The 18,570-nt window shown below is 57.3% G+C and overlaps 2 protein-coding genes across 6 annotated transcripts in view; one reads left to right on the forward strand and one right to left on the reverse strand.

Annotated features, from left to right (window-relative positions):
* ZCWPW1 (zinc finger CW-type and PWWP domain containing 1) overlaps positions 1-6,725 on the reverse strand; it is a 29,762-nt gene extending 23,037 nt beyond the window's left edge. Inside the window, exons 1-5 of one of the 5 annotated variants that reach the window (XM_039499885.1) lie at positions 6,609-6,625; positions 5,312-5,408; positions 3,983-4,299; positions 2,456-2,534; positions 1,087-1,153 (exon numbers count right to left, since the gene is read on the reverse strand). In XM_039499885.1, the coding sequence (XP_039355819.1) occupies positions 1,087-1,153; positions 2,456-2,534; positions 3,983-4,299; positions 5,312-5,393 (545 nt within the window). In that variant the 5' untranslated portion in view covers positions 5,394-5,408; positions 6,609-6,625. Of the gene's footprint in view, positions 1-1,086; positions 1,154-2,455; positions 2,535-3,982; positions 4,300-5,311; positions 6,413-6,454; positions 6,559-6,608 lie in introns of those variants that run through there. The other 4 variants (XM_039499884.1, XM_039499888.1, XM_039499887.1 and 1 more) reach the window with 4 other exon arrangements.
* A 3,472-nt stretch (positions 6,726-10,197) lies between these two features.
* Positions 10,198-18,295, forward strand: MEPCE (methylphosphate capping enzyme). Its single transcript, XM_039499702.1, has 5 exons — positions 10,198-10,319; positions 10,406-12,045; positions 15,979-16,148; positions 16,252-16,378; positions 17,609-18,295. Exons 1-5 carry the CDS (start codon positions 10,198-10,200, stop codon positions 17,659-17,661), a joined length of 2,112 nt encoding a protein of 703 aa, XP_039355636.1. The 3' UTR covers positions 17,662-18,295.
* Positions 18,296-18,570: the final 275 nt, after the last annotated feature.

Raw genomic sequence — 18,570 nt, forward strand, 5'->3', positions numbered from 1 at the left:
CCTGTGGCAGCTGGCGTCAACCCGACATGTCTCCATTTCACATCCCTGTTTCTATGTGGATCTGAATCACGATTTTGCAGAACACCGGTTCAAAATGTTGACACTTTCCCCCAATTCGGGAGGAATGTGAGTGTCGAAAGATCAGGATTTTACGAGCTGACTGAGTCCAGTTTGAGGGCGCGGCCCTTTTCTGCTTCACAGCCTGGGCCCAGGATATGCGGGACAGGAACTGTGGGCGACCGGTCTTCTCAGAGCCAGCCACAGGAAGTCAGGACCGTCCCAACCCCAGGAGCACTGCTCCGCCCTCCCTCCCTTCTTGGAAAGAAACACAGAGCAGCGGGTGGAGGTATTGCACCACCCTACCAAAACAAGACCTTCCAGCACACATGGGATCCTGCCTCTGGCGAGAGGATGAGACCAGCGTTAGTCACTTACTAATATAACAACACCTAGCTCGTATGCAGTCAGTAGATCTCGCCACGCTTCACAAAGCAGAGCCGTTTTCCTTATCTTTATATGAAGGTGGGATAAGACCCTGGACAGAACAGAAGAGAACTGCCGCAGGACAGAAAGTCCACCGTCCGCTTCTGGATTCCTTCCACTTTAACCTCAGTTGTTAAAGTTCCCGGCTGCTCTGGTTTTTCCAGACTCTCTTTTAGGTAACAGGCCCCCTGTCGTTTCCTCCCTCCCTGGCCTTCCCTTCCCTGTTCCCCTGACTGTTCACACTCTGTCACTCTTCCTCATGGGTTCTTTTCCCTCTGTTTCCATGGCTACAGATAAGGGATGCCTCCCCTGTGTTTGCCCAGCTAGCACTATTTGGAAACAACTAGCTAGAAGGAGGAGAAGAGCATATTGTGTAACCTTGGTTCACACACCTCATAGATAGGCTTTATGCTGGGCCTGATCCCCCGATGGTGGCGATCTGATTCAATGGAGTTACACCGGTTTACGCAAGGCGGGGAACTCGCCCTTTGGCTGAAGGACGTATTTCTGAGGGTAACTGGCCCTACAATCTTAACGCAAGGCATACTCCAATATACTGCAGGATAATGGGGATTGGTTGCCCAGGGACTGATATACACTCACTTCTTTAAACCTTGTGGTTCTGCCGCCTCGGTAGCTTCTGCCTGGCGAAATGGCCTCTTGGACTCTTCTGCAAATTGAGATTAGCGCTCACACATTTTATCATTTCAAAGTGTGCCTAGACGGTTATAATCTCATGAGGCGTCACACATTTAAAGGTTGGATGTCGATCCAGGTAATAACTGGGCTACGGAGGGAAATGCATGTCCAGGGGCCGACAGATTTTCTGCACGCTGTCATTTCAGCTAGACAGGCTGCAACCCTGCAAAGTGACTCGCTGCGGCGCCCCGTTAAATAATAATACAAATCAATAATATCCAGCACTCATCAGAAGAGAGCTCAAAGTGCTTTACAAAGGAGGTCAGTATCATTCTTCCCACTTTACAGGTGGTGAAACTGAGGCACAGCGCAGGGAAGCGATTTGCCCACCGTCACCCAAGCAGGCCACGTCCCCTCGTCCTGGGACGGTGCTCTATGCACTAGGCCATGCGGCCGTTAAGGTTTCACAGGCCCCAGGTTAAGCACGCACTTGAGTCTTTAAGAGGATTGATTTGCTTTAGGGAGCATTATGATGCTCCAGTCTGATCTTGCGCCCAACACAAGCTGTGAATTCCTACCAAGTGATTCTCCTGCAGAAAGCCGGGCCAAGTCTAAACTAGGAAAGTTATGCACTGGTGATAACCAGCGATGTTTGCTAGCACAGATCAGGACTGGCGTCACTCAAAGTCAGCCTGCAATACCGGGGTGTTTACTTCTTTATACCTCCAGAGGCACAAGGCGGACCTAAAAATCGAAAACACACCCACAAAATATTTAAGCAGGAAGCTTAACATGCTGTGGGATGGGGACAATTCACTTTCTATAACCTCAATTTCATGATGCCGTGTTTCTGACGGAAATGATTTCTCAGAGTCAACATAAAATGAGGGGAGGGTCCACTTAATTTGCGTGAAACTGTATGTGCTTTGGCAGGCCGAGATGCCCCCAGCACGTGGACAAAAGCCATGGCATGGTGATTCGGGCACGGTGGCCTTTGTTTTGACATGCCAAGGGAACAAGATTGTCTTAACTGGGCCCCAGGCCAGACCCTCAGCTGGTAGAAATAAGCCTAGCGCCGTCAAAGAAGTGATGTCAATTTATTCCAGCTCACGATCAGAACTCATGATGTTTTTAAACCGCTGAAGAAGCTAAAATTCTAGCTTTCAGGCACGTTGAGGACATATTGTAGCCCGTTAAAAGGGGCAGGAAATAATTCATATCTACAAAATGTCTGGCTCAGACAAATAAATACTCCCGGGGTACCAATTTAGCTGTTCTCATTTGAGGTTTCCCGTGATGAGCTGGAGTTGCTCAAGGGGCCCTGAAGACTTACCCACGCACTCTTGCAAGGACTTCTGCAGCACACGCTGGACAATTTCCTCAAACTGCAAGTCAGTGAGGTGACACATCTCCTAGAAACAGAGGCACAGGCAGGGCCGAGTGAGTGGCAAAGGGCATCACCCGTAACAGCTGGACTTAACTCTAACATAGCTCCAATAAGGGTTCTTTTAATTTAGCGAATTCAGAGCCGCTACACGGGGCTTCTGTTCGGGATTAAGCCCCTGGACTCCCCCACCCTCTGAGAAGTTTCCATGATGTGGGGGCTTCTGAGATTGCTTTTAGGGCTACATAACACCATCCTTTGCTAATATTTACGTTCAGGCTCAAGCCGGGGTGTTATTATTAACGGAGAGACACTCCAAATCCTGGGAAATAACATTATTAACATTTAACGCAACGACTTAGCACTTTTCCTACGGGAAGCACTTTGCATGCTTCAATCCTCAGAGCATCCCTTGTCAGGTAGGTTGTTTCTCTGAGGGTGGACCCCGACTGTGAGACTAGGTACCCGCACAGACGTAAAACGCTCAGCATGTTACGGTTGTCAAAATGAATTATAACATTCAAAAACAAGTCGGAGAATACTTCAGCCTCCCTGGTCGCTCAATTACAGACCTAAAAGTCACAATTCTCCAACAAAAAAAACTTCAAAAAACAGACTCCAACGAGAAACTGTGAAATTGGAATTAATTTGCAAACTGGACACCATTAAATTAGACTTAAATAAAGACTGGGAGTGGAAGGGTCATTACACAAAGTAAAAATTATTTCCCCATGCTAATTTTTCCCCCTACTGTTACTCACACCTTCTTGTCAACTGTTGGAAATGAGCCATCCTGATTATCACTACAAAAAGTTTTTTTTCTCCTGCTGTTAACAGCCCACCTTAATTAATTAAGCAGGGGGGAGCTGTGTGTGTGAGAGAGAACACCAGAGAACTGTGAGCGAAGGCAAGGAGAGAGCAGAAAAAGCACCAGAAGCACAACTCCGGGAAAAAGCCGAGGGAGAGGGAGCTTTTGGGGCAGAGTGCTGGTTGAAAAGAGGCTTGAAACTGTGAGAAAACAGGTGGATACAGGACTTTGTACATTCTTTGTAAATGAACAGGATTGCATCATAAAAACAAAACAAAACCCACCTCCATCATCACTTGCTCCTCCTAATGGAAGCAAACCAATAGATACTGAAAATTGGCTAACCACTCGGGTCAAAAAGGGGTAACAGCAGATTACAAAACAAACATCCCCGTCTCATAGCATTGATTTCCTCATCCTAATGCAAACAACCCCAGGAAGCCCCAAATACAGGCTAGTGCTTGGGCTCAAGGGGCAATGGTTTGTTGATAGGATGGGATTCAAATATATTGCAAATAATCTTTTTAAATAGCTAAGCATATCCAGCTAATGCTTAACACACAGAGTGTGTAGGGAGATTTTATATGCCAGTTTTTAGAGATGCAACTATATAGGAACTAATGAAAGGAAATTTTTATGCATGTTATGAGATTCTGACGTTAAATCACCTTAGCTGGTGCTTTGGTTAAGTTCCTTTTGGGTCTCTTTTCTACATCTCGGGGTGTTGCTGGACCTTGCACGTGGCCCGTATCCTCTTCCTTTGCTACCCTAGATTTCTTCCACCGCTTCACATCAGTGTCTGGATGGCCCTCTTTCAGTTTTGTTTCGGACGAGTAGCTCGTCCCTTGGCTCAGCGGGTGGGTAATGGCCTCTTTTGCCCTCGCACCCTCCTTCTTCCCATGATGCTCAGGGCCTTCCCTCAAAGAAAGGACATGGGGTTTTGCCAGCGGAGGGGCAAACGTTTTCTTCATCATCTTCCCAAGTGCTAAAATTTAAGCGAGAAAGAAACACAATGCAGCACCCCCACCACTTGACGCTGAAGCTCTGATCTTGTGGACACCTACAAGTTACACCCGTTTGTCCGTCCCTTAAGTGCAGAATCTTAAATTGATTTAAAAGGGCCATATAGATTTAGGTTGCATCCAGACAAGCATACACCCATTTAACTACCTCCTCTATTGCTTGTGGTCTTTACATGAAAAATGATCTTTTCTGGACTTAATATCTGTGAATCTATTAACTGAATTGATTTCTAAATTGAAGCAGGTTGTGTGTGAGAAATGCCTTCTTTTCTTTCCCATCACGTAACTGTTTCCCAGTTTGCTGATGGCACAAAGTGGCCAAGTGAATTAATGATCATATGTTAATTAAAGCCAATGGGCCTGAATCTCAGGGCTACTATAAGGTCTCTTTATAACTCTAGAAACTTTGTATACATGAGAAGCAGGCTCAAGAGCATCTTTGGTTGCTAGAATCCAAAGTCCACCTCTGCCCTACAAATGTATTTATTGCTACTGTTATTACACTTATGTCAGTGTAAATAGAAAGAGGTGTAGTCATCTTACTGGAATTACTTTGGATTTACACAGGAGTACATTACTGTGCGTTCTTTTCATTGTGTTAGCTGTACACACGTAACAAAAAGATGGCGTCTTTTCCAAAGCGCTCATAATCTAAGGCCCTAATTCAGCAAAACACTTAAAATGTGCTTAAACCCCGGAGAAGTTAATGGGAATTAACGACGTGTTTATATACTTGGGTGGGGAGGCATGGGCTACTGACATTGGCGCAAAGTTTGCCCTGATTGATAGCGAGCGAGCTAAATGTTTAACAATCTCTAGCACACAGGAATGTCCTGAGGATGAAATGTTTACATGCCTCTTATGGAACATTTGCCAAACCCTGTGGGCCGGATCCTCAGTTTGGGATGGGCGTTAATACGGCTTGCTAGGCCCAATTCTCCCCTCACACTGGGCCTCTGCTTTACACAGGTATACCTCGGTTGATTCTAGTGGAGTGACTCCAGATGTACACCAGTGTGAGCGAAAGCAGAATTGGGGGATCAACAGGGCATCCCATGGCTGTTGCGTTGTGCTAAACAGGGTGAAAACCATGCCCAGGTTCAACTCCATTTCCACTGAACACCCTAATAAGAATAGGGGTGCCATATCTATCTATCTAGCATCATTTTCTCTCCTCCTAAGCGCACATCTCCCATGAGACAACGACTAGGGAGTTTTGAGTATTTTGGGCAACCATGGTCAGACAAAGTCCACATTGGCACCTTTTATGAGGTAAAATAGATGTGATTTTTTAGGCTTTTTGCCCCATCGGCATTACCATCTTGGCGCTTTTCTGGCCAGGATGGGGGAGGCAAATAGGCCCATTTTTGGTGCAGCCATGGTAGAGACCAGGGCATCATACTGATGCAAGAGGCAATGCCATGGCCCCGCGGCGACACCTTTCATGAGAGAAGAGAGGTGGTCATTTGGGGGTTTGGTTCCTTCAGTGGGTGACATGATATTGGTGTGGTTTTGGTGTGGGGGCTGGGTGCCATATTGATACAACAGGCAAGGGAGGCGACCAGGCCCTATATCAACACCTTTTGTGAGGTAAAATAGACATGGGCATTTAGGTTTTTGGCCCTCCAATGTCTAACATGTTGGCACTTTTTAGCACAGGAGCATCCGGGCACCATATTAGTACAGGAAGCAACACCAAGCAGGGGCCCCCTTTTATAAAGTTTTTTTTGGCCTTCCGGTGAGATTACATTGGCCCGTTTTGTGTGCAGGGGCGCAATATTGACACAGGAGGCATCGCCAAGCTGGGGGCGACCAGGCCAACTTTTTGTGAGGTAAAACAGCCATGGTTCTCTTGGTTAACTGGCCATCCCGCAACGCCATTTTGGCGTGGGTCCCTGGTGCCATTTTGACACGAGAGGTATTGCCAAGCCAGGGGCGACCGGGCCCGCTTTTCGTGAGGTAACACAGACACGGTTCTCTTGGTTTATTGGCCCTCTGGCGACACCATGTTGGCGTAGGTCCCTGGCACCATATTGACGCAGGAAGGCAGGCCATGCAAGGGGAGGGGCAACTGAGCCTTTTCATGAGGTAAACCGGGTATGGGGAGGCAATGGGTACCGAAATGGGGCGTGTTTGACCCAAGCTAGGGTCTCTCTATGAGCCTCAACAGATGGGGCCAGCTTTGGCGCCTTTTTTCCTTCTGCGCCCCCCGCGCGTGCACCCTCCCCCCGCCACCGCGCGCGCCCCTCCTCAAAGCGCCCTCGAGCCTCACGCGCGCCTAACGGCCCCTCGGGGCGAGGGAGACGCCAGTGCGCACGCGCAACCTCTCCGCCCGGCCTCCGCGGCGACGAAGTTTGCTGGAGGCCGGCTCCGTGCGCATGCGCGGCCATCAGAAGGGGGCGGGGGGGAAAGGACGCGCGCGTCGGTCGAACTCATTGCGCTTGCTCGTCTTGGCAAAGGCGGGGGGGGGGGTCTGGGGTTACGCATGCGCATTGCCTCAAGGGGAACGAAGTAGCCATGCTGACCACGTGGTTTCGCTATGCACTGACCTTAGCTTATGGACCCTATAGGGGGGCTATATTATTATTTGTTATATATAACCCTATGGATCTGTATATGGACTGGAGCTATAGATTATGGACTTCATGGAGGATTATATTACACACACACACATATATATATCTATATCTATATATATCTCCCTATGGGTCTGTATATGGACTGACCCTGGACCCTATGGCTCAGTATATGGAGTAGGCCAATAGATTATGGGTTTTAAACAGCTTTATGTTATGGGTTTGTGTGTGTGGATCTCTGTACGGGTCAGGCCTGTATATGGACCCTTCATGGCCCTATGTGGATTGAGATATGGAACCTGCAGGCCTGCATATGGATCAACCATCTATCGTCTGGACTTCATGGGCATGCATATACATATATATGATGCAGCCCCATGGATCTAGATAGGTCCCTGGACCTTATGGGCCTGAAAAAGGGACTTCCCTCCCCACGTATGTTAGACCCAATGGCTTTGTATATCATAGACCTGTGTATATGAATGTTTGAGGGGTCATATATGGTCTGACCAGTATAGTATGGGGGCAATTTAACCACCCCTACCCTGAAATAATGTACTTGATCCTAATAATACATGTTTGGTTTTAAAAACCAAATAAGCCTGTCATTACATTACGCTTTATGGAACATTGAGCGCACAAACCCCGATTCAGCCATGGTGTTCTGTAGCAGACGCGTGGCGCCTCCTGCTGGTCATCCAGGAATTAGCTCGATTCCAGCACTCAGGGCACCTCCTGCTGGCTGGCTGGTCTTTCCTGCCTCAGGCCCCTGTGTCTCTCCCAGACCTTGGTGCCCCTTACCTCGGGGTGCTGCCCACAGCAGTACCCCCACACTCTGGGTCTTCCCTCCCAGGGGAACCCCCCACCCTCCATTCCCCCCTTGCCTCAGTGGGGACTGCCAGTCATCATCTAGCCCCCACTCACTGGGGCAGACTGCAGTCTGTAATAGCCACTTATCACTGGCAAGGGGGTTGGACCAGCTGCCGCTGCCTATCTCCAGGCTACACCTCTGCAGCCCCAGTACCTCCTTAGGCCTTTAACAAGGCCTCAGCCTGGGGAGATAGCAGAGCTCCCCAGCTCCTCCTGCCCTGTCTCCAGTACCCTGTGCTCCCAGGCAACTAGGTCCTTCCCACCTCAAAGCTGGAGTGAGACTCTGACCCAGCTCCTCCCTCACAGCCCTCTTATCAGGGCCAGCTGATTGAGCTGGCCACACCTGTGGTCAGCTACTCTGCCAGCTTCCCTCAGCTGTTCTCACTCCTCTTATCTCAGGAGCGGGGTGTCCGCTCCCCCCTACACACACTTTATGGGACATTGAGTCTACAGACCCTGATTCAGCCATGGTGTACATATAGCCTCTGATCTCTGGCCCATAAAACCCTTTGTAACTCAGCTTGATCTTACATCAGTTTTATAGATGATGTTAAATGTGATATTTAATACACAAAACTCTAATGTGCAGAGCTACTGATTAATTCAATGTGATACACACAACAGTTACATCAAGGAATCGCAAAGCACATGTTCAGCCTGACCCATGCCCTTAGCATTGTATTACTTAGAGAGATACAGATTTGTATATAACCTAAGGCAAGTCACTTCGTTCCACCTCTCTCTGCTCGCCCTGTTTTCCCTCTCACCCCTTGCCTGTCTTACCTTTTTAGACTGTAAAACCTTTGGGACACTATGTGCATCCTGGGACCGGTTAGTCTCAGACCAGGCAGGTGTAAGCAGACAGACCCCTTGTCCGGTATTAAGCTGGACAGTGCAGCTTTTCTAGGGTTTGTTCTCTATCCAGTATTAAGACAAAACCATATCTGTTTTTCTCTGATATTGGATGGAGGGGGTGCCTGTTTTTGAGAGGTCCTGCCCGAAGTGGCATGATCTTCCATGCAACATGCATCTGAGGTCACGCCAGCTGGGGCCAGCGGGACCGTGATGTGCGAGTGGCCAGGTGCCTCCAATAATGTGTTCATCTTCCAGCCGGCCCCGCTTCACTAGGGTGCGAGAGGTAGCGGAACCGCTCCTGGGGTCAGAGGCGAGAGGTCGAACGGGTCAGGAATCCCCCGCCCCGCCCTGGGGCGGAGGTGGAAGGTCATGAATGGGGAGAGGCGGCTGTCGGGGAAATTGCAAAGGTCAGAGGTCAGAGGCCGGCGGGTGAGCAGGGTCAGAGGTCAGGCTCCTTCACTCGAGCGTGAAAAGCCAGGTGACCTCCCTGGGGTGAAGGGGCAGGGGTCAGAGGTCGTAGTTCACTCGGCAAAGGCAGGGCAGTTGACCCCCCACCTTTTCAGGGGTCAGAGGTCACCATTTTCTAATCGGGGTGAAAGGTCGGGGGGAGGGATCTACCCTCCTGTCCACTACTGGGGGAGGCCAGGTGGTGCCCCCACCTCCTCCTTCCCACCCCTACAAAGGGGAGGGGGGAGCATATATTTACAACCTGGCGGGGAAATTCGTTTGCGCAGGCGCAGAGTCCGCCACGGCGGAGGGGGGAAAAACTACAACTCCCAGCATGCCTTGCGCCCCTCCCGCGCACGTGACCGTTGTCCACTGCCTCTGGGCGGGGGCTTGGTATTTGAGGTGAAAAACAACGAGCGGGCTCTGAATTCACCGTCCACGCGGGGCGCGGCGTGGGGTTTCCCCCCCTCGCGCCGGCCGGGATGGACCCAGAGCCACCGCCCCTCCCCCTCTCCAGGCGGCGGACTGAACTGGACGGGGAGGTGTCCACGTCAGTGCCTGAACCGGCCTCGGGTTTTAAATCCGTTTCCACACACCACCCATGAGACGCCGGTTTTTTAACCCGGTTCCTGCCCCCGAAGCCCGGCTGGACACGGTTTAATGGGGTGGTGGTGGTGGGGAAATCCCCCTAACAGGCACTTTGTGTGGACAGCCCCGAGCTCGGAGGACCCCACCGCACGGCCCATGGGAGCTAGGCCGGATGAGAGTCGAGCGCTCCGATTGGCTCACGTAGCCTTTGTTGTGCTCCCTGATTGGCTCCGGCCGCGGCAGCGGGGCGGGACGATGAGAGCCGGGGGCGGGGCTTGTAACGCGCAGGGGCAACGTTAGCCAAGGGGGCGCCCGTCGAGCGGATTGGCCGCCATTCCACGTGGGAAGGGACAACACGGCGCCCTGATTGGCTCGCGGCCGCGGGAGGGGGCGTGGCTCCCGGCGTGCCCGCCCACCGAGTATATCTACCGCGGGCGGGGGGGCCGCCTTGCCATCGCGTCTGAGCTGGGAGACGCGAGCCGCGGCTGTCTCCTCTTGGGCCTCGCGCGGGCAGCCGGGCCGCGCATGCGCCACCCAGAGGCGTGGGCGGAGCGCATGCGCGTTGGGGGCCCCGGAGGGGCGAAGGCCGCGGAGGAAGGCGACGGCGGCTGCGCCGCCGGCGCGACGCGCATGCGCAGGAGGAGCCCGTGAGGGGCGGGTGCGGCGGTTGAGCGAGTTAGCGGTGGCGGGGGGGGGTAGGCGGCCGCCCGCCCCCATGCAGGAGATGATCGAGATGGCGGCGGAGAAGGAGACGTTCCTGGTCCCGGCCCCGCCGCCGCCCCTCAAGCCCCCGCCCGCGGCGGGGGGAGGGGGCGGCCCCCTGGTGCAGCTGCACGAGGAGGCCGCCTCGGCGGAGCTGCACGCGGAGGCCGCCCCGGCCAATCAGCGCCGGGCAGGGGCGGGGCGCCGCCGCGCGGGGAGGCGGCCCCTGGTGCAGCTGCACGAGGGGCCGCCCGCTGGGGCAGCGCCGGGGCGGGGGCGGCGGCCCGCCCCAGGGGGCCGCCCCCAAGGAGGAGGACGAGGGCGTGGGCGAGCTGCTGCTGCCGCGGCCCCGCAACGGCTTCCAGCCCCCCCGGCCGGGCGGCAAGCGGCGCAACAGCTGCACCGTGGGCGCCAAGCACCCGGCCGCCAAGCGCCGGCGCCGGGTCACCTCGGAGTGCGACCCGGTGCTGCCCTCCGAGTTCCTGCTGGGCGGCAACATCTTCGACCCCCTCAACCTCAACAGCCTCCTGGACGAGGAGGTGAACCAGGCCCTCAACGCCGAGACCCCCAAGTCCTCGCCGCTGCCGGCCAGGGGCCGCGACCCGGTGGAGATCCTCATCCCCAAGGACATCACCGACCCGCTCAGCCTCAACGCCCGGGACGGCGACGACGCGGCCCTGGTGCTGGCCTCGCCCTTCAAGGCGGGCCGCAAGCGCCACCGCCACCGGGGCGGCCAGCAGCGGGGGGGCGGCGGCGGGGCCGGGGACTGCAAGCCGGCCGCCTGCAAGGCCTGCGACGCCGCCTGCCCCACCCCGCAGCCCTACGAACTCAACACGGCCATCAACTGCCGGGACGAGGTGGTCTCCCCGCTGCTCCCCCTGGCCGCCGAGGGGTCGGGCTGCGTCACCCCCTCTGGCGCCACCGGCGGCCGCCACCACCACCGCAAACGGCGCCGGACTAGCAGCAAATCGGAGGCGGCCGGCGGGCCCAAGCTGCCGCCGCCTCCCCCCACCCCGGGCGGGGGCAAGGGCGGGGGCCAGCCGGGCAAGGGCAGCCCGGAAAAGGGCAAAGGGGCCGGCCGGCACCAACAGGCGCCCGCGGCCAAGCGGCGGCGGCAACAGCGGAAGTTCCAGTACGGCAACTACTGCAAATACTACGGCTACCGGAACCCCAACTGCGAGGACGCCCGGCTGCGGGTCATGAAGCCCGAGTGGTTCCAGGGCAAAGAGGTGCTGGACCTGGGCTGCAACGTGGGGCACCTCACCCTGAGCGTGGCCAAGAAGTGGAAACCCGCCCGGGTGGTGGGGCTGGACATCGACGGGGGCCTGATCCACTCGGCCCGCCAGAACATCCGCCACTACCTGTCCGAGGAGATCCGGCAGCGGCAGGACGCCGCCGAGGCGGGAGCCGGCCCCACGAGGCGGAGGGGCGGCTTCCCTGCCTCGCTGGCGGCCAGCAGGGGGCCCATCGCTGCCCCCCGGGTGCCCCAGGACGGGGCCGGGGCCGCCGACTTCCCCGACAACGTGATCTTTGTCCGGGTAAGAGGCTTAGGACGTGTGGGGGGGGAGGGCCCCACCTTTGGGGGTGCCGCTGGTGTGGGGAGCAGCCGCCCACCCAGCTGCGCTCAGAGGGAGGTCACACAACAGCCTGGTGGCCCGAGACACGCCCCCTAAAATCTGGGGGAGGGGCTGGAGTTTGGTAGGAGGAGCCCCACCCATCCCATACAAGGGCGGTAAATACCTCATCTCCTAGGCCGGTAGGATCATGCAGGCCTGGCCTGGGGGGCCGTGTTCGGGTGAGGGGGTGGGTGGAATAGCTTCTCAGGCTGCTAACAGGGTCTGATTCGGGGGGGGGGGGGCAGGCTTCCCCTGCGCTCGAGACCAGTGCAACTGACAAGCCGACGGGACTGGTTAAATAGCATCTCCTGGCCTGTTCGGCAGAGCCCCTTGGGCGAGGGGCAGCCGGGCTGTCCGTCTGTCCCCTCAGTCCGAATTCCCCACCGGCAGCAGGAGAGCACAGGACTGTGTGTGTGGTGCGGGGGTCACCCCTGCCTCGGTTTACGTGGAATGGGCTGGCACCCATTTAGCTCCGGGAGGCATGTGCCCTCGAGCTCAGCTGACGAACCCCGCAGTCATGTGTGAACCCAGCTCTTGGCCGGGGATGGGGGGGGCATCCATTAACTGGGGAAGTGCTGCCCTGTGCCCGCAGCCAGTGGGTTAACCGCCGGGCTGGCCGGCTCCGAAAGGCTGAGGAGAGATGCCCCCAGACATGGCCTTATCTTAGGCCCGTCCCCTCCGGAGATCTGCCCGGGAGGGTAGCTGGGTTGGGTGGCAGAAGGCTGTTCACCCCGAGCCTCAGTTTTCACCTCTGTCCTCGTCCCCGTGAGGCTTGGCAATCGAAGTCCACGAGGCGGTTAAGGACGGTGGCCTCGGCCTCACGTTGGGGTTGGAACAGGAAGGCTGCCTCATGATTCGTTTTAGGCGAGGGTGAGGCATGTGGCCGAACCGGTCAGTTTCCAGGGGTTGCCTTTCTGGCTTCTATCAGGTCCCTATTCTCTGCTCTCCGCCTGACCCCGTGCCTCAGTTTCCCCACTGCCGAACCTTGCCTGAGGCTCATTGAAGCACCTGAGGACTGGAATTCCCCTAACGATCCTTTCCAAGCCTCCGCCTGTGTGCTTTGAGATCCGCCGCCGCATGGGCGGAGAACTAGACGCATCGGGGGCGGAAACGGATTCTGTCGGCAGGGCCAGGATCCTTGGCTGGAGAAATCCAGCGGCCGGCATGCAGAGCAATGCATCCCGGGCCGCGTAACAGCCGCAGAGCTGCGATCGCCGAGATCTAGCCTGCGGCGGAGTGGAAAAGCTCAGGCCGGGCTTTGGGGAGGCAGGTTCTCATAATCTATACGCAGGCACGGCTGGCAGATGGTCCCGTCCCTGTCAGTGCCAGTCTCACCCACACTCTAGGGCCTGTCACGAGGCGAGCCCGCCCCGTCCCCGGCAGAGCTGCCTAGGAAATCCCAAAGCAGGGGTGTAAATACGCCCAGCAGCTCTGCCAGGCCCCACCTCCAGCCGGCACAGGGGGCTGAGGGGCGCTGAGGACATTTCCTGGGAAGGCAGGCGCATTGGCCAGCAGCTGGGGGGAGGGGGCTCAGGACTCTTGGGTTCTCTTCCTGGCCCTGTTGGCGGGCTTGGTGCCTGGCGGGAAAGTGAGCAGAAACCCTCACTCCCCCTGAGCCTCGCAAATCAGCCAGAGCTGGGCATCCCTTCTGGCCCAGGCCTGGCGTGGGACTACGAGTCCCAGCAGGCCGTGCGGCCAGCAGGGCATGCTGGGACCACGAGGGTCCCCCCACCCAGAAGGCTTGCGGTAAAGATGCCTGACCCCTTGCAGCACCTGAGGCTCAGGCAGGGAGCTTGCGGGTGGGTGAATTTCTGTGCTGCGGCTTCGTGCAGTTGTTCTGACTCTCACAGCAGCTGGAGGTGTAAGGGATAGAAATCTTTAGGGGGTCGATGTGTGGAACCCCCGACTGAGATCAGGGCCTCCCAGACCCCACCCCGATCCCTGACTGTGATCGGGGACCCCCGTTTGTGCCACCGGATCTCCCTCCCTCACCCAGATCCCGACCTCTTTTGTGCCAACCGATGTCCAGCCCCCAATCTAAAGCCCCACAGGACGGGAGGTGACACTGAGGCACGGTGGGGAAGTGACTGGGGTCACCCAGGAGATCCTTGGCTAATGCAGCGAAGTGTCTGGAGGGAGAAATGGGTCACAGACTGAATTCCGGGGGGGGGGGCAGATTTGTGTAGACGCCCCCAGCATGGACGCTGGTAAATATTTACATCCCCATGGGCTGATAACCTGGCGGGAGGCGCTGGGTGGTGGGAGCCAGGAAAGTTGGAAGCCGAGTGGATAAAAGTTGCTGCTTTTTAAACATTTTCGTTGCTCAAATGTGACATTTTTTAAAAGAAACCTGCGGGAAAGGGCGTCTGACCCGCGCAGGGCTGAACGGCTCCTCAGGCGGCTGCAATAAGCAGGAGCCTCTGTGAAAACCGGGGGGTTTCGCTAGGAAGCGTTAGCCGTCCCCCCCCGGTTCACTTTGGGGGCCAGGCTGTGCCCGGGGCCCAGTCGTGAACAAGCGATAGATCCGTCACCTCTGTCTAGGCTGAAAGTGTCCCGGGACCTCAGGAGGGATCTAGTCCAACCCCCTGCTCAAAGCAGGCCCAACCCCAAATCACTCATCCCAGCCAGGGCTTTGTCAAGCCGGGCCTTAAACACCTCTAAGGGTGGAGATTCTGGCCAGTAGGCTGGGGTTTGGGACTCGGACGCCTGGGTTCCTTCCTGGACTCTGACCCTGCTGTGTGAGCAAGGTGTCTCTCCCTGCCTCAGTTTCCCCTCCCATTCTTTGGATCGGACGGTTTTGTGGGGAGGGTGTGTCTGAGTTGGGCATGATGGGGGGGGGGGGTGGTCCTGATCTTGACTTTTATGGGGACAGAGGGGGCCCATTGAGCTCTGGGGGCTGTGTGGTGTTGAGGGAATTCCGGATCGCTGAGTGGTGTGGGCACTGGAGCAGTGGCAGGAGGGGTCTGGGAGGCTGAAGAGGGCCCTGATCCTCCTGGGTTCTCTCCCCGGCTCTGGGAGGAGTGGGGCTGCTGGGTTAGAGCAGGGGGCTGGGAGCCAGGACTCCTGGGTTCTCCCTGGCTCTGGGAGGGTAGTGGGGCTGCTGGGTTGGAGCAGGGGCTGGGCAGCCAGGACTCCTGGGTTCTCCCTGGCTCTGGGAGGAGTGGGGGCTGCTGGGTTAGAGCAGGGGGGGCTGGGAGCCAGGACTCCTGGGTTCTCACCCGGCTCTGGGAGGAGTGGGGGCTGCTGGGTTCAGAGCAGGGGGCTGGGCGCCAGGACTCCTGGGTTCGCCCCGGCTCTGGGGGCTGGTGGGTTAGAGCAGGGTGGCTGGGAGCCAGGACTCCTGGGTTCTCTCCCAGCTCTGGGAGGAGTGGGGGCTGCTGGGTTAGAGCAGGGGCTGGGAGCCAGGACTCCTGGGTTCTCTCCCGGCTCTGGGAGGAGTGGGGCTGGTGGTTAGAGCAGGGGCTGGGAGCCAGGACTCCTGGGTTCTCTCCCGGCTCTGGGAGGAGTGGGGGCTGGTGGTTAGAGCAGGGGGCTGGGAGCCAGGACTCCTGGGTTCTCTCCCGGCTCTGGGAGGAGTGGGGCTGGTGGGTCAGAGCAGGGGAGCTGGGAGCCAGGACTCCTGGGTTCTCTCCCCGGCTCTGGGAGGGGAGTGGGGGCTGGTGGTTAGAGCAGGGGGGCTGGGAGCCAGGACTCCTGGGTTCTCTCCCCGGCTCTGGGAGGGGAGTGGGGGCTGGTGGGTTAGAGCAGGAGGGCTGGGAGCCAGGACTCCTGGGTTCTCGCCCCGGCTCTGGGAGGGGAGTGGGGGCTGGGAGCCCGGATTCTCCAGCACGTGCTGGGGCCAGGACTCCTGGGTTCTCTCCCCATCTCTGGGAGGAGTGGGGCTGGTGGGTCAGAGCAGGGCTGGGAGCCAGGACTCCTGGGTTCTCTCCCGGCTCTGGGAGAGTGGGGCTGGTGGGAGGCGGGAGGGCTGGGAGCCAGGACGCCTGAGTTCTCGACGTGGTGCTGTGCCTCAGCCTCACCAAGTGGGTGCACCTCAACTGGGGGGACGACGGGCTGAAGCGGCTCTTCAAGCGCATCTTCCGCCACCTGCGGCCCGGCGGCCTCCTGCTGCTGGAGCCCCAGCCCTGGTCCTCCTACGGCAAGCGCAAGAACCTGACGGTGAGCGCCGGGCGGGCAGGCGGGGCGGGCGGGGGGGAGCCCCTGGTGGCGGGAGCTGGGATTGCAGCTGCCTCCCTGCCTGACGCCTGTCTCCCCTCTCCAGGAAACCATCTACAGAAACTACTACCGCATCCAGCTGAAACCGGAGCAGTTCCCCTCCTACCTGACCTCCCCGGAGGTGGGCTTCTCCAGCTGCGAGCTGGTGGCCAGGCCCTACAACAGCTCCAGAGGTGAGAAGTGGGGGGCCCGGCCGGCCTGGGCGGATAACTCATCTGCCATCGGCTGGGCCGGCCTGGGCGGATAACTCATCTGCCATCGGCTGGGCCGGCCTGGGCGGATAACTCATCTGCCATCGGCTGGGCCGGCCTGGGCGGATAACTCATCTGCCATCGGCTGGGCCGGCCTGGCCAGGCTGGACAAGCCGATGGCGGATGACTGCCAGCAGGAGAACTGAGTGGGAGACAGAATTTCTGACCGATGGGGAAACTCCACAAAATTTGGTTTTGTCCAAAATTGGGGGCCAAAAAGTCAAATCTCTAAAGGAGAAAATTCCAAAAGAGTTGGAGAAACATTGCGTGTTTTGTGTTATCAAAACTAAACTACTGGATGTGTGGCAGTGGTTTTAGTTTTGCCAATACAAGAAGGAACGTTTAATACTGATAATCTCAGGCGATAGTGAGGTTTCTTTATGGTTTTTATCTCTTTTTACGCGGTCGCGTGCAATTTTAGGAGAAGGATTTAATGACCATAGATGTTGATTCCAAAAGTTAAAGATTTATAAACAGTTGAAACACAACTGGTCAATGCCCATATACCACATCAGCATCCTTAAATCCGGTCTGCCTTTCGCATGCATTGGCTACCGCAGTGAGGCTAATTGCAAAGTCACTGGATTTACGCCCACTGCGCTCTCCGGCAGGATTTTCCTTCCTTTGCTCAGCCGTAAACGTCGGTGAGCCGTGGAAATAGTGTTTGGTTGGTTTGTGGAGATGGTGAAAGACATTTGCTGACCAATCTAATTCGTCAGGCCTAATAACCATATATCACCTTGTCTATTTGTGTTATTACAAGGGCTTTAGATATTTATCAAACCTGGGGAACTCCTTGCTAGGGGATGTTGCGAAGGCCAAAAGTAGAACGTGGGTCAAAAAAGAATTTGCTGAGTTGACGGCAGACGGGGGTGGCTATTAGCCAGGACAGTCAGGGATGCAGCCCCATGCACCGGGGGTCCCTAAACCTCTGTGTGCCAGCATCTGACCCCGCTGACAGACCAAGCTAACGAGCCTCCAGTAACGAGCGGGCGTCATAGTGGGGATGCAGACGGATTCCTGGGGGGGGGCAGAGCTGGAGGGCTGCGGGGGTGTTGCTCACAGTCCCAATCAGCAGCTCCATGGCAGCGTAACGAGTCTAGCTGATTAGGGGAACGCCTGTACTAACCAGCTGCCCCTGTCCCCCCGCAGGCTTCCAGCGCCCCATTTATCTCCTCCACAAAGGCCACCCCGCCGCCCACTGAGGGAGAAGCGGCCGACGCTCGGGCCCGGAGCCCCCCCCCGTTTTTTTTCGTTGCATTGGAGGACAGCTGGGCTGAGCCTGTCGGACTGGGGGCCGGGCCCCGCGGGTGGCAGCCGCCGGACGTGGCGCGGCTCCCCAGGCGCCTGCGGGCGGACGGCCCGGCCTGGCCCATGAATCTGCCGCGTGAGGGGGGCTGCCCCCTGCTGGACACTGCTTGGTGCTGCAGCCTGGAGGAGACCGGCGGGGGCCCTGTGCTGCATACTCAGGCCCCCCCACCCTGGCTCCAGTTGGAGCTCGTACAGCTGACTTGGAGGGGAGGGGGCAGCTGTACGAGCTCCTGCTCCCCTCCCCCCCCCTGCCCAAACAGCTCATCTCTCTGCAGCAGGGAGGGGCCCTTTGCATCTATTGTTAGAAGGGGGAGACCAACCAGGACAGCAGCTGCCTCGGTTTCCCCTCTGCTGTAGAGGGGGGGGGAGCGCTGCCCTGCTTGCCAGGGGGAGGCCACAGTGGGGCCGGTTGGATCCCTGGGCTGGTTCCCCCCTGGAGCTGGGGGGGGGCGCCCCCCGCGTGTGACGTGGAGTTTTATCTTTACAGATGTTGATTCTATTATATATAAATAAAAGCTACGGATTATTGCCCCGCCTGGCGCCTGGGGGGGGTGGGGCCAGGCAGGGCAGCGTTTATTGCTGGGGGGGGGCGGCGGCTCCGGTCTCCTTGCAGGGGTGGGTCAGGGCTGGCCGGGGCTGCCGGGGCCCCCGGGCTGCGCCCGTGTCAGCCAGCTGGGCCTGGAATCGGTGCCCCACCTGGGGGGAGAGAAGAGCAGGCTCAGGGGGGGGCACATGGACCAGATTGGGGAAGTGGACTAGACCATGGTCGGGGAGAACACGCAGGTCAGACCATACTGGGCAGG

The sequence above is a fragment of the Mauremys reevesii genome, linkage group 14 (genome assembly GCF_016161935.1).
Source record: "Mauremys reevesii isolate NIE-2019 linkage group 14, ASM1616193v1, whole genome shotgun sequence".
NCBI lineage: Eukaryota > Metazoa > Chordata > Testudines > Geoemydidae > Mauremys > Mauremys reevesii.